This window comes from Mytilus edulis, chromosome 3 (assembly GCF_963676685.1).
Source record: "Mytilus edulis chromosome 3, xbMytEdul2.2, whole genome shotgun sequence".
Lineage (NCBI taxonomy): Eukaryota > Metazoa > Mollusca > Bivalvia > Mytilida > Mytilidae > Mytilus > Mytilus edulis.
Window position 1 is genome coordinate 46,809,239 of NC_092346.1, and position 14,848 is coordinate 46,824,086.

The 14,848-nt window shown below is 32.7% G+C and overlaps 1 protein-coding gene across 1 annotated transcript; it reads left to right on the plus strand.

Moving 5' to 3' along the window:
* The first annotated feature begins 9,498 nt into the window (after positions 1 to 9,498).
* LOC139516646 (uncharacterized) lies at positions 9,499 to 14,623 on the plus strand. The gene is made up of 5 exons (XM_071306858.1): positions 9,499 to 9,648; positions 10,512 to 10,636; positions 11,102 to 11,638; positions 13,199 to 13,288; positions 14,343 to 14,623. The coding sequence occupies exons 1-5, from the start codon at positions 9,626 to 9,628 to the stop codon at positions 14,474 to 14,476; spliced, it is 909 nt and encodes a 302-aa protein (XP_071162959.1). The 5' UTR covers positions 9,499 to 9,625; the 3' UTR covers positions 14,477 to 14,623.
* The last annotated feature ends 225 nt before the right edge of the window (positions 14,624 to 14,848 follow it).

Genomic DNA, 14,848 nt, shown 5'->3' on the forward strand with positions numbered 1-14,848 from the left:
TTGCATTAAATTAAGAATAATCAAATAAGCTTCCTTGTGTGTCAATAAGCTTACCATTGTCATTTCTTATAACTTACCATTGCGCTGTAAAACGGTGCTCGGAATCGACTGAAATAGTAACAGTTGCCACGGTATCCGGGATGCCAACCAATAGAACATGTATGAAGTGCTGTTAAGAAATGTGTAATGCCAATATGATTAAAATACCAGTTTTTTAATTGAGACGTAGAAACTTGTGCAAAGTTGAAGTTTAAACAAATAACTAATGAATTCATAAAGATCCCAAAACCTCCTGATTTTTTTTTATAATAAAATTTCCACCATTAGGACTTAAAATTTATTTGTATTAAATACATTAAATTACATGATGTAGGAGTTTTACTGTTACACACAAAATGTATTATGTTTAGGTAAAAGTGTGCTATTGTCATAATCAATACATGTATGATGGTTCCTTGAAATATCCTTAAATGAAATTAATAAAGTTCAATTCCAATAACAAGTTAGTATACTAATCATCAAAAATGATATACAATCAAGAAGTAAAAAGTAAAATCACTGAACTGAAAGTACTGAACTTCGAGCAAAATATAAAAAGGAAAGTCCCTAATCAAATGTCAAAATCTAGAGCCCAAACACATCAAACGAATCGACAACAACTGTCATATTCCTTACTTGGTATAGGCATTTTCTTATGAAAAAAGGGTGGATTAACCCTGGTTTTATAGTTTGCTAAACCTCTAAATTCTATGACAGTCGCATAAAACTCCACTACACACAGACAACTATGGACGATTTATATACTGGTTTGACATAGCGTTTGGATATAGAAAAAAAAACCCGGAGATAATGGAAAGGGTCCACTGGACTGACAGAATAAGGTACCAATTAAGTCGTAAAGTTTATATCAAATAAAAATGTTGGCTGCCTGTACGAAAACATATCAACAAAAGGGGCATTAATTATCGTAGACAACATACAATTAGATTTCTTCAAGTTAATATGGCTTTGTAAGATAAAAAGAATGGAAAAAAAATATTAATTTGCAGTTCTTTCCTTTTTTTTCTTTAAACTGTTTTAAAAATATCTAAATTATTAGAAGCAATGTTTGATTTATATATTTAGTTCTGTTAATATAAAAAATACCATACAGTATGAGGTCAAATGTACTTGTCTGGCGTCAAACTTAAAACATAAGACATTTAGAATTTGATGAAATTTGAGAAAAATACTATTCTTCGAGGAAAATTAAAAAAGGAAATTCCCTTATCAAATTGCAAAATCAAAAGCTCAAACACATCAAACGAATAAATAACACCTTACATATTCCTGACTTGCATTCTCTTATGTAGAACATGGTGGATTTAACCTGGTTTTATAGCTAGCTCAACTTCTCAATTGTATGACAGTCGCATCAAATTTTATCTATTGACAACGATGCGTAAACAAAACAAACAAACACAATAGGTAAAAATGTCAAAAATAGGGGCACAGCAGTCAACATTGTGTAATCATCTTAATCACTATAAAACAAACGGATGTGACAAAGAAGCACAAAAAGGCATACATTTAGCTTTTTTATTATAAGATTGTATTTATTTCTGCATGATCCACCCATACAGGATTGAAATGTTTTAAATACTGAGACCGAATCCTTACCCTGACAGATACATGGTAAGATTAACATTTACTCTGACGTAGAATCGCACGTTTGACGTCACACTAGGGTTGAAGTCATAAAACTTTGCTCAGTGCTCGGACCACAAAAATCATGCTCGAAACATGAAATTCAACATTTTGATTGGTCGATTTTGGAGTACGAGTACACAAAACTGACTAGAAAAGTTTATGCCTTCGAGGTCAGGTGGAAACAAAATAATTCTGTCGTTTAATGGTTGACGGGATGCATAAGTACAGAGTCAAGTGTGAGTGTGTTGTTAAACTTTTAGGAATTTTTGGTCTTCACTGCTCTCAGCTTCGTTCGTTATTTGACCTTTTTAACTTTTTTGCATCACTGATGAGTCCTTTGTAGACTAAAGGCGTGTCTGTCGCAAATACACAAATTCAATTCTGGTATCAATGATGAGTTTATTTACAACCACTGGGTCGATGCCACTGCTGGTGGAGTTTTTATTCTCCGATGGTATCACCAGCCCAGAGCCTAGAACTGCTGTAATGACATGAGTTACCATTGAGCTATGGTCATAATCATAAATTAACTGTTTTCTAAATTCTATATTTTTAAAATACTTATCCTTTCTACCTTAGGAATATATTACCCTAGCTGTATTTGGCAAAACTTTTAGAAATATTTGGTCTTCAATTCTCTTCAACTTCGTACTTTATTTGGCCTTTTACGTCTCGGGCTGATATGGGGGTCACGGGATGATACCCGCGTCGATATGGAAAAGGCCATGTATTAATCTCTATTTATTAAATGATATGATCAAATAAGCCCTAATACGGACAAATCGGCATGTGCAATACCGAAAACGTTCCACTGTCGATATAAATCAAGATTTAATATTACTCTTCGAACAGGGCCAATACGGAAAAACAAGGCCTATACAGAAAAAAGCGTATGCATAGCATCATTGGTATAATATTTTTTAAATTAAAATCATAGAATAAACAGGCTAAATGATGTGCAATTTTGTAACGTCTTAATAATACGGGACGTTCACTTCCGGTTTTTACTTTTCTTATAATCATTTAAGGAGGCTCGCGGGCATAAAAAAAATCAGCAAAAAAATTAAACATGTTTTTTCAATACAAATTTTGTTTTTTACACTATTAAAATTGAGAATGTAAATGGGGAAGGTGTCAAAGAGACAACAACCCGACCAAATAAAAAACAACAGCAGAGGGTCACCAACAGGTCTTCAATGTAGCCGAAAAATTCCCGCACCGGAGGCGTCCTTCAGCTGGCCCCTAAACAAATATATACTAGTTCAGTGATAATGAACGCCATACTAATTTCCAAATTGTACACAAGAAACTAAAATTAAAATAATACAAGACTAACAAAGGCCAGAGGCTCCTGACTTGGGACAGGCGCAAAAATGCGGCGGGGTTAAACATTAGTTATTACTTTATAATATGGTACAAAAATTAAAAAGGCTCAAAATTATCTCCCTTTGGTACAAAAATGAATTTTTTTTAACGTTTAGATTTAAATATCTTTTTTTTAACTCATCGGTGACCTATATTTTTTGTTATTGTTTTCAAACACGCTGTACATAAACTAAATAATTGTAAAATTTAAGCGATTTCTGTAATTTAGTTTTTTTTTTTTTTCGATATTACCAATATTTCTCCAATTAGTTCAACAGGAAAAAAAGGACGTTAACACAAATGTATGGTTCTTTCGGAGGCAGATTGTGAGCTTAAATGAACGGTGACCCCATATTTTTATTTTATATTTCTATTAGGTATAAGATAAAGTTTCATTAAAGAAAGAAATAGCAAAATCCTATATTAGAAAAAAAAGTGGTTTAGACACGCGAGCCCCCTTAATAATGTGTCATGAACTGGCTGTTTCTGTATTGGCACTGGTATAGATTCTCTGTCAGCTGTATTGGCCCTCGACCCTACTGGTCTCGAGGCCAATACAGCAAACCTTGAATTTATACCAGTGCCAATACAGAAACAGCCAGTTAATAACACTGTAATACATGATATAGTTTATCAATACAATAAACTCATCATAGATACCAGGACTTAATTTTGTATATACGCCAGACGCGCGTTTCGTCTACAAAAGACTCATCACTGACGCTCGAATCAATAAAAGTTTAAAAGGTCAAATAAAGTACAAAGTTGAAGAGCATTGAGGACCAAAATTCCTAAAAGTTTTGCCAAAATACAGCTAAGGTAATATATGCCTGAGGTAGAAAAGCCTTAGTTTTTCACAAATTTTAAATTTTGTAAACAGTTAAGTTATAAATATAACCATATCAATGATAATTCATGTCAGCAAACAAGTGCTCACTATTGGGCTTGTGATACCCTCGGGGAATAAATCTCCACCAGCATTGGCATCGACCCGGTGGTTGTAAATGAACACATCATAGATACCTGGACTTAATTTTTTATATACGCCAGACGCGCGTTTCGTCTACAAAAGACTCATCAGTGACGCTCGAATCCCAAAAAGTTAAAAAGGTCAAATAAAGTACGAAGTTGAAGAGCATTGAGGACCAAAATTCCTAAAGGTTTTGCCAAATACAGCTAAGGTAATCTATGCCTGAAGTAGAAAAGCCTTAGTTTTTCACAAATTTTAAATTTTGTAAACAGTTAATTTATAAACTTAACCATATCAATGATAATTCATGTCACAAACAAGTGCTGACTACTGGGCTGGTGATACCCTCGGGGAAATAAATCTCCACCAGCAGTGGCATCGACCAGCGCTTCCAATAAAAACCCTGTTGGACTTGTTGCCCCTTTTAACGTCTGACATCTTACTACACCACATTTGCCAATAGAAACATATTTCCAGTCCAGTTTTGTATTCAAGGGTCACTACTCACTATTTCAATTAAAAATGCTATGTGTGAGAGTTTCATTGATCTGCATTAAATCAAATGACGATTACCTCAATCTTTATGTTTTGATTTTATTTTTAAAGTATTCATTTCATGGAGTACTTGTTAAACAAATGACAACTTAATTCAAAGTTCCTTGGAACTTATAAACAGAGCAAGTGAAGTAAATTTTTCTATTAAAACTAAGAATGAAGTTAGAACTGAGTACACTGCACTGTTGATTTATTTATACATATGTGAACAGATTTGTTCTATTATATATGTATTTACCCAATTTTTTTTACTATACTATGTGTATTTTTTTTTAAACCCTTACGAGTATAATGGCAATGTAATACTTGTTTGTTAGTTAATAAAATTATCTTAATGATGAAAGTGATGCTGTGTTAAAATAAAACAATTGATATGTATATACTCACAGTTGAATAAGCAAAATATAATAAGTGCAGTTATCTGAAAAGCCATCATCACCCTTATTCTTCTGGATATGTTTCCTCGACCATGCAGATATAGCCTTAAAATGCTGATGCGGCGTAAAGCAATCATCAATCAATCAAAATGAATGTTTCGCAGAAATCGTTGGCACGTCAAATATGAAACTGTCTTGTCATTTGTCATTTGGATCTTGCATAATAAAATCTGTTACTATATAGTATTTCAGGATTCAATTACTCGTGACCGTGACCAATTTTTATCTGCGCATTTATGTATTTATCAATGTTCATCATTTGTAACTGTTTTTTTTTTTACTTCTTCTAAAATGAGTTATCACTTTCACATTATAATTGCTAACATTCCATTTCTATAATTCAAATTCAATAACTGACGGTCATATATACATTTATATAACGAGAGATATTTCAGTATGAATGCAATACAACGAAGTATGTTAAGTTTTCCCGGTAAATACTTTTACTTTTTAAATAAAGTTTTATTAATCGTAATTGGAATTTAAATACTGAGGAGTCTAAACAATGTATTCAAAGTATTTTTAAATAAATTGTTTTATAAACATATCTATGATATATAATATAAATGTAGTTACAAAATCTGCTGATACGTATAATGTCTTCTTTTATTTACTCGTAATATGTTATAACCCTCAACGTTCCAAAAACCTCAAAATCCAACCATAATAGACCTTCCTTTGACAGCGGAATTCGACAACTAAATTTTTAGTATTTTTGTGATTTTACTTTTTAATTAAAGATTAGAAGATACAGAAAGGATTTAAGAATAGAATTTAAATTTAAAATTTAAGTATAACTACCATTAAAGAGAGGACTTTCTGATGAGTATAGAAAGAGGGGGATTGATATTTTAAAGTATTAAGTTGCAACTTTGAAACCCTGTAGTAATTTTTGGGGCCCTTTATATTTTATATTTATTGACACATCTGTGTCATCTCTTCTATCGTTCACTAAAATATCGTCATTTGAGCTTTAGGGACCAGCGACAGGTTGTAATTTTGGTTGAATTGGTCGGTCCGACATCTCTGCTTGATCCGGATTCGTTACTATCATAGCTCCCTCTGCCTCTACATCATCCCCTACCACAACGCCAACGTGTTCTATTAGATTTTGGTGGCATGACAGTATTGTTTCCGCTAAATCTACATATTAATCAGAGTTAGAAGGAATGGAACTGTATGGATATGAACCACGATGGTGACGTTTTTGCTGAGAACGTAGTAGGATCGCGGCATAAACGTAGTATAATCGTGGTAAGAACGTGCTATAATCGCAGTAGAAGCGTGGTAAGATCGTGTTGCAATCGGATAACTCGTAGTATGGTCGTAGTGATAACGTGATGAGCGTAGAAAGATCTTGATAAGCGTAGAGAGGTCGCAGAATAAGCGCGGTGAGAAAGTGGTATAATCGTAGCGGGATCGTTGTAGAAGCGTAATGAGGACGTAGTAGCATCGTGAAAGCAACGGAAATTTACATTTTCATGCCGCTTATACCACGACCTTACCACGATCTTAATTTATTTTAGATCGCGGTGAGCGTGGTGCGATCGTGGTCTAGTGGGACTGGGGCTTTAAATGAATGTTGACAAAGAACCGAAATTTGAAATTAGATTTTTTTCTTATTTTGGACTTGTATCCAAAATCTAAATACATGGTTAGATTAAGCTTATACAAGTATACCTATGATTTAATCAATTTAATTTATAATGAACAATGTAAGCTACATTCGTCAAATGCTCCATAGATGAATTTAATTTCAGCTGTTATTGAAATGAAACCTTTTATTCATTAATAATTTTTTTTAGGTTTGAATGTGTGTAGGGGAAAATCTTAAAACCCTGTCTTATAAATTGTTAAATATAGAAATCGAAAACCACTTTTGTTAAGACTAATTTCTAATCAATCTTTAACAGTTAATTGTAGACAAGAATAAAACCTTTTGTAAGTAAATTGTTTAATTGTGTTGTCCATTCGTTTGATATGTTTGAGCTTATGATTTGCGATTTGATTGGAGAATTTCCGTTTTGAATTTTCCTCGGAGTTCAGCATTTTTGTGTTTTTACTTTTCAAGATTATAATGTTACTAAAAATCATTAAAAGATTGCCAATAAAGCCTTAAATTTGATGTTTAAAAAGTTATAAATTTAATCATTCCACTAAAGTTCAAAAAGAGGATTGTTTTTGAGATAATGTTAGAAATTCAATTTAAGGATACAATTCTGTGTATCAATGATACAAAGACACGTTTTATAATTGGTGGCAATAGTGCAATAGTGAATTTCCATATATGATGCCATATTTATTTAAAAAAATAACTTGCACGTAGCAATTTTAAGCCTGATATCTATAATGAGTTTATTTACAACCACTAGGTCGATGTCATTGCTTGTGGATTGTTCCTACAGGAATGTATAACCGACCCAACAGTTAGCACTTCTGTGTTGACATGATTTATCATCGATCGATATGGTCGAAATAATAAATTGACTGTTTACAAAATTAGACTTTTTTTTTTAAATACGAAGTATTTTCTACCCCAGGAATGTATCGATCACCTTAGATGCATTTGGCAAAACATTTCTTATGCTCTTCACTTTCGCATTTCATTTGCAATTTTTACTGACATTTTTTATGTCACTGATGCGCCTTACGTAGACGAAACGCGCACCTGACGTACAAAACGTTTAGCCTGTTATCTTTGATATGTTATTATTATATTTATATATATTCTCCATTTACCTATAGCACTTTCAGTGTGAGTTATGAAAGTAGTTATTCAACTATATCATTCATATACAATTGAGAATGAAAATGTGGAATGTGCCAAAGAGACAACAACCCGACCATAGAAAAAAACAACAACAGCAGAAGGTCACCAACAGGTCTTCAATGTAGCGAGAAATTCCCGCACCCGGAGGCGTCCTTCAGCTGGCCCCTAAACAAATATATACTAGTTCAGTGATAATGAACGCCATACTAATTTCCAAATTGTACACAAGAAACTAAAATTAAAATAATACAAGACTAACAAAGGCCAGAGGCTCCTGACTTGGGACAGGCGAAAAAATGCGGCGGTGTTAAACATGTTTGTGAGGTCTCAACCCTCCCCCTATACCTCTAGCCAATGTAGAAAAGTAAACGCATAACAATACGCACATTAAAATTCAGTTCAAGAGAAGTCCGAGTCTGATGTCAGAAGATGTAACCAAAGAAAATAAACAAAATGACAATAATACATAAATAACATCAGACTACTAGCAGCTCCAGACTTCAATTAAAAATGCAAAATTTCAAGCTTCCAAAACTTATATATCTAATAAAGAAAACGTTGAACAAACATATTGAACTCCAAGTTAAAACTGGTAGTCTATAAAATCTGACAAAACCAACCGCTATCATTCAACGGAAAGAATGCCGTATTCCTGACTTGGTTTGATTAAATAAAAAAAAAATAGATATGAACATCTATAACAGTTATTTAAACCACGTCATTTCACGGGTTTGTAACAGTATAAATAAAGTTCAGATCTGATCATACACCATCATGGTACAAAAAAGGAAGAGACATTACGCCAAATGTTGAACTGTTTCCCAAGGAATTAACAATCCATTAACTGGTAAAAGTTAAATCACAACCATTGGTTGTGTAATACATATTTGTATTTTGATAGTGCTAAAAATTTAGTTTTTTTGCTTGAAATGACACAAGTTCAGAGAAAATATGCTGAGCCATTTTTCTCAAAGAACTGTATTTTCAATTTGGATTTTCATTGAGCCAAGATAACTTGTAATTTTTTTTTGGGCCTATCAAAAACAAATATTTTTTTTCACCATCTATTGAAAACCATTTTTTGTTTTGTAATCTCACTAGTGCATAGTAGTCAAAATAAATATCTTTTGTTATCAAAATTAAAAATTGATTGTTTAGTTTGCCATGTCAGTGGTTTCTATATCTTTTCACTGAAAAGCCAGCATGTTTACCTTTTTGGAGAGGCTGAATAAAAATGGGGGTGATTTTTTTTGGGGGGGGGGGGGGCATGACCCCTCCCCCGATTTTTTGTTGACGGTCCTTACATTGAAAATGGTGCACTTTGAGGCCTTAACAGACTATCTATACAAGTGCATAAAAAATTAGGTTTTTATAACTATAAATGCTATTAAATGATTTGATAACAGAAACAAACCTTTTACTACCCTGGCACATTTCATTTAGAGTTTTCCTCTATTTCAGTTTTTTTTTTCATTTTTAAATTAGACAACCAACTTTCTTTTTCTCTACAAATTATTTTTTTCGACATTGTCCTGAAAACAAAAAAAAAATAGGTGAAAATACTATTTTTTTAAATATCAAAATTGCCAAAAATAAAATTCGCATTTTTTATTAAATCAGAGGTTTTGATATTAAAAATAAATATTGGACCAATTGGGCCAATATTTACCTTGGTACAGCTAGTGATATTTGTCTCTGCCGGTTTGACACTGGGTCGGTTCGTTTCTGGTATCCGGAACATACCCGGATCATCCGGAGCAACAGGTTTTACGTTCGTTTCTAAAAAAAATATAAACCGGAATAATCCGGAATGCACCGTTTGAACTGAAGCGACGATTCATGTCCAAGATGGCGGAAAAGTTGTAAGTGTGGGAAAATTTGACTGAGAAAATAAGAATAAATCGGAATAATTTGTAAATAATTCATTTTACATGTATCTGAAGTAAAATTTATTGAATTACATGTAAAACCAAAGAACGAAAATATATTTAACAATAGAATCTTGATTGTGTTGGGTGCATGTTGCATTAAAACATGATCAAACATGATCATACTGAGCAGTGGTGGATCCATGGGGGGGGGGGGGGGGGGGGGGGGTAGCACCCCCTTTATTTTGGCCAATCAATGCATTTGTATCGGGACATATGTTTTGCTCTCCCCTTTGTCCTGGGTAAGCACCCCCACCCCCTATTTTATGCACATTGATAATAAAAACAACAAAAAGTAAAAAAAATATAAAATACCAAAATAAGTAAAAAGAAATCATTAGAATAATAATGTAAATAGAAAATATCGCCTCCAGAGGTTATATATTAAAGGACTAGCACCCCCCCCCCCCCCCCTTTTGAAAATTGCTGGATCCGCCCTAGACCAAATAATTATGACGTCTTGCAAGGCTTTTTTATAACTTTTTTATGACATAAAAATATAAAAAAGCCTTGCAAGACGTCATAATTATTTGGACTAGATCCGCCCCTGCTGAGGATCACACATACATGTGCTGAGTTAAAGCATAAATTTGTGGACTTGCACCCACATACCTTTAATTGGGAAAGCATATACTGTAATTTAATTGCATGACATCTTGTTTTTGTACACAAATTATCACAAAGACTTTTCAATTTTCTTCTTCTTTTTACAGCCCCTTAGAACTGCAATTAAATTGTGGATCCGCCCTTCTCTAAACAATTTAAATTTTAAAAAGAACCTTTTCTTTGAATTCCAGAGTTCTTCCAAAGTTGCCGGCCAGGAGAGAAACTGCAATCATTTCTGTTGTCAAAGATGGAGAAATATTCCGAAAATTCATAGTAAGAACAGACATAGTAACGTTGCTAAAGTTAGAAAGCGGAGGTAAGTTGGTGATGCTTGAAACAAATTGGTTAAATTATTATATACAAAATAACCAAACGAATACACACCTTAAGAATATATTTTTAAATGAGCAACCGTGGCCCCACTAAAAACCAATAATGTAATTACTAGGTTCTGTAAAGATGATGCCACAAACGTGGCCACAAATGGATTTTATAATAAGATTTTTGTCCTTGATGAAATCATCAATTTTTCTCTGGAGCCATCAGGTGCAAAATAGAACTTGTGCAATATAGGAATATTTTTACCTTGCTTTTTATGGGGAATCAATATTGCTATACAATAAATATATACCACTTGCTTACATACATGTCCGAAATACGACTGCAGTGTGCTTGCATTTTATTTGTTTATCGGTTTTTGTACTTTTAGATGGTCAGCGTTGTCATCAAAATATTTAGCGTCATTAACTTCAATGATTTAAAATGTGTTTGAACTTTGCAGATGAAGAGGCTATGTCCCGATTTTTGGAAGAAAGGGATTATGTCGATGGTCAGGTAACTGTTAGTATCCTGAGAGTGGAATCTAGCCAAGCTACGGATATGCCTAGTATGAGCACTCAAGCCAGCACAAGTGCCACTAGCCAAGCCAGCACAAGTGCCACTAGCCAAGCCAGCACAAGTGCCACTAGCCTAGCCAGCACAAGTGCCAAACAGATACCATCGACAAGCTCAACATGGTCTAAAGATTCTGAAAAATTTTTGCTTGATTTGTATGATAAATACGAGAAGAGTAAATCCTTCATAAAAAATAAATGGGTGAGAATATCCCAAGAGATTGCGGAAAAACTCTCAATACAAGTTACTCCAGAGCAGTGTAGGATCAAAATAAGAAGTATGAAGGATAGATTTGAAAGAATGAAAAAGAAACTAAAAACAAGTGGCGAGAGTAACATTGAAATCCCAACAGAATTTACAGTGTTTGAAAGCCAACATGATGTACAACCAAAATATCTGTTGGATTCCAGTAAGCCTAAAAAAGGTACTTTTTTTTATTATGATATCATTTATATACAGAATCAACCTTGAGTTTCACACAGAGTTGGGTTGTATTTCATATATACATGTATTGATTATTTAGAGGTAAATTAATATAATATAGGCACTGGCTACGGTTACATGGAAATGTAACAATAATAAAAATCTTATTGTTACATTGGAGACTAAATACCGGAATGCATGATCGGATAAGGACCTGATTAATTACGAATGTAACAATAAATATTGAGGCTACGGTTACATAGCGTTATTGTTACATGAACTTGAAACAGCAATGTACGATGGGACTTGTAATCATGATGTACTAATTTATAAAAATTGATGACGTTTATTTTATATTTACAATACATACAATTATTACATACAATTTCTTTATTTTTGTATTTACAGTGACAGTTTCTACATATCCCGAGTAAGTGGTTTTGGAGCATGTTTAAGTCCGACGCATTTTTTATGAATCCACTCCAAGCAGCCATCACACACCAGTGATGCCGCATTGCATCGCATTGCATACCGTGCAATTCTATTCTGCAATATTCCTTTTAGAAGATAAGGCAACCTTTAATATTTGCTATGCTTCTGGTGAGAAATACTTCCTCATCCAATATTTTGGTTGAAAGCATGTGGTATAGTTTCATGTCGTCTTTCAATATGATCGCACTGCCGTCCATAACGGATTTTAGGTTTACCTCAAATTTCAGTATCCAACTTTAATAGCAGTTAGCTAACCTTGCTTTTGATGTATCATGTTTTCAGAGTTTGTTCCTATAGCTGTAAGAAATTTTGTTTCTTGATATTGTTTCAGTTTCGTATCAAACGCATCCCAAGTTTAAAATTTTTCATCCAAAACAAAATTAGTAATAGGAATCTCTTCATCCATTGTTCAAAGTATAATGACAGTAATAAGAGTAGATGTGCAGTTCAATACTTAAAAAAGTGAACACTTTTCTCAGCCCGAGTTCTCAACAACAAACCATTTTTCGCCTTTTGCACTACTAATCTTAAGTTGTACCTTTAAGAACATCAACACCATTAATACGTATAACTATTTAAACGCCATTTGCTGAATAATAATATTTATTATTTATCATTATTAGAAGTATAATTGTTTAGTACATATGAAAGAATTAAGCAACATAACTATAGAAAATTTGAATTTAATAAATCTAGCGTACATTGATGTTTTTCATGTAACAATAACACAATGTAACCGTAGCCTTAATAATTATTGTTACATTCGTAATTAATCGGTTCCTTACCCAACTTTGCATTCCGGCAATTAGTCTCCGATGTAACAATAATAATTTTTTTATTGTTACATTTCCATGTAACCGTAGCCAGTGCCTATAATATATTCATTTTATAATCTTTTGTCGTAAATTAATTTGTATATGTATTGATATTTAGAATTGCACCAACATAGGTATTATGACTTTTTTTTAAAAAGATGCAGCAATTAAATCGAAATAGAATTCTTGAAAAATGATTCAAAACGTTGAACTGCTTATTGCTTGGAAATAAGTATCTTATTCTTGTTTTGCAGCTGAAAGTTCCAGTGAAGAGGAAGAAACTAGTAACCCAACGCCTTCCAAGAGAAAAATGAAAGTGTCTACTTCATGTCCTGAACCTCAAGGTAATAAAACTGTAAAACAAATGACTTTTTACCATTTTACCTTACAACAAAAAACCTACTATTATGGTTACATTAAAACACGTCATGTAATGACTTTTGAAAATGTATTTAGAATTTTGAATTAGAACATGAATTCTTGAAAAATAATTATTTTTTACCAGTTTACTTTACAACAAATAAACTAAACTATTATGGGTACATTTAAACAGTTTAACACATGCAATGACTTCCAAACGTTGGACTAAAACGTGCTAGCTAAAAATTATATTTGCAAAATTGTAATCCAATATTAGTGGCATAACACACAACACTTCTTACAGAATAGATGTCAAATTCCTATGTGAAAATGCTGTAGAAATGAAATTATTATACACACCTTCTTTCAAAATGTCTGGCTACAACTTAGAATAAGGTTTTATGTAGGCAAACATCTGTAATTGGATTAAAAATTAAAAAAAAAATATAGAAATTTGTATATTTCAGTTGACCTCATGACGCCTTTCACTAAGAATTCCTGGAGGGGGTATCTTTTACATCAGTCGTGTAACATTGCTGGTCATTCATGCCGAAATAGCATTGTAAAAAGCATAAACCAAAGGGAGATGGGAGGTTTTTTAGGAAATCCTTTTGGATTTATTAGAGTTGCTTACCTGACTAGGTTTCCAACCACTACGCCAAGATACCAAACATGTGACAAGATGACGAAACAAATCGAGTTTAAATTTCATTCAGGATGTCAAAATGGATGCTAAAGGGTAGGGACTACATGCATGTACATTAAATTATATACAGCAAAAAAAAATCAGAATTACATGTATTATACAACACAAATTTAGACGTTTTGATTCAAACAACAAAAATAATAATACCAGAAAAATATGAAATTATGAAAATTATGATAAATATATTAACAGCATCCTTACTTTCTATGATAACAACCACTTTTGTGACTAGTCAATTTACACGACTGAAATAAGTACATTACCATATGATTGGAATCGATGTAATTTTGAAAATATATTTATAAAATCTATGATTATTTTATTCTTAATAGCTAAAGAAAAGAAGAAAAAGAAGACAACTGATCGTTTCGAGTTATTGGCTGAGGCATCAGAAAGGCGACACACGGAAAAAATGGAATGCTTCAAAAGTCTTATAGATGTCATGAAAGACATTGCAAAAAAGTAGATCCAGATGTAACTCTGTATCAGATCTCATTTCTTGTTGACACTTTTTTTATGTTTAATTGTTTCCACACAGATATGTGTTTTATTTGTTTTATTGTTACAGAGTATACCTGAAGAATATACTTATTATTAAATATACACAAACTGATGATTTTATTTGATTTTTATGAAATTCTTGAATCCAGCATTTCAGCATCAAGACAAACATATGTTGCATCTTTTTTTTTTGGTTTCCTATTTGAATTTTTGAACACTGGTAATTTTGGGCCTTTATAGCTTGCTGTTTAGTGTGAGCAAACTTGAAAGCTTTGTGCTTAAGACCCTACTGTAACCTAAATTTGCTTATTCATCCGAACTCATACCATATCTTCTT

Bases quoted from the DNA above. Each gene is read 5' to 3' on its own strand.
- LOC139516646 (XM_071306858.1), top strand. From the start codon at position 9,626: ATGTCCAAGATGGCGGAAAAGTT. The intron at 9,649-10,511 runs GTAAGTGTGGGA...TTTGAATTCCAG, and splicing joins TCCAAGATGGCGGAAAAGTT to AGTTCTTCCAAAGTTGCCGG. The intron at 13,289-14,342 runs GTAATAAAACTG...TATTCTTAATAG, and splicing joins TTCATGTCCTGAACCTCAAG to CTAAAGAAAAGAAGAAAAAG.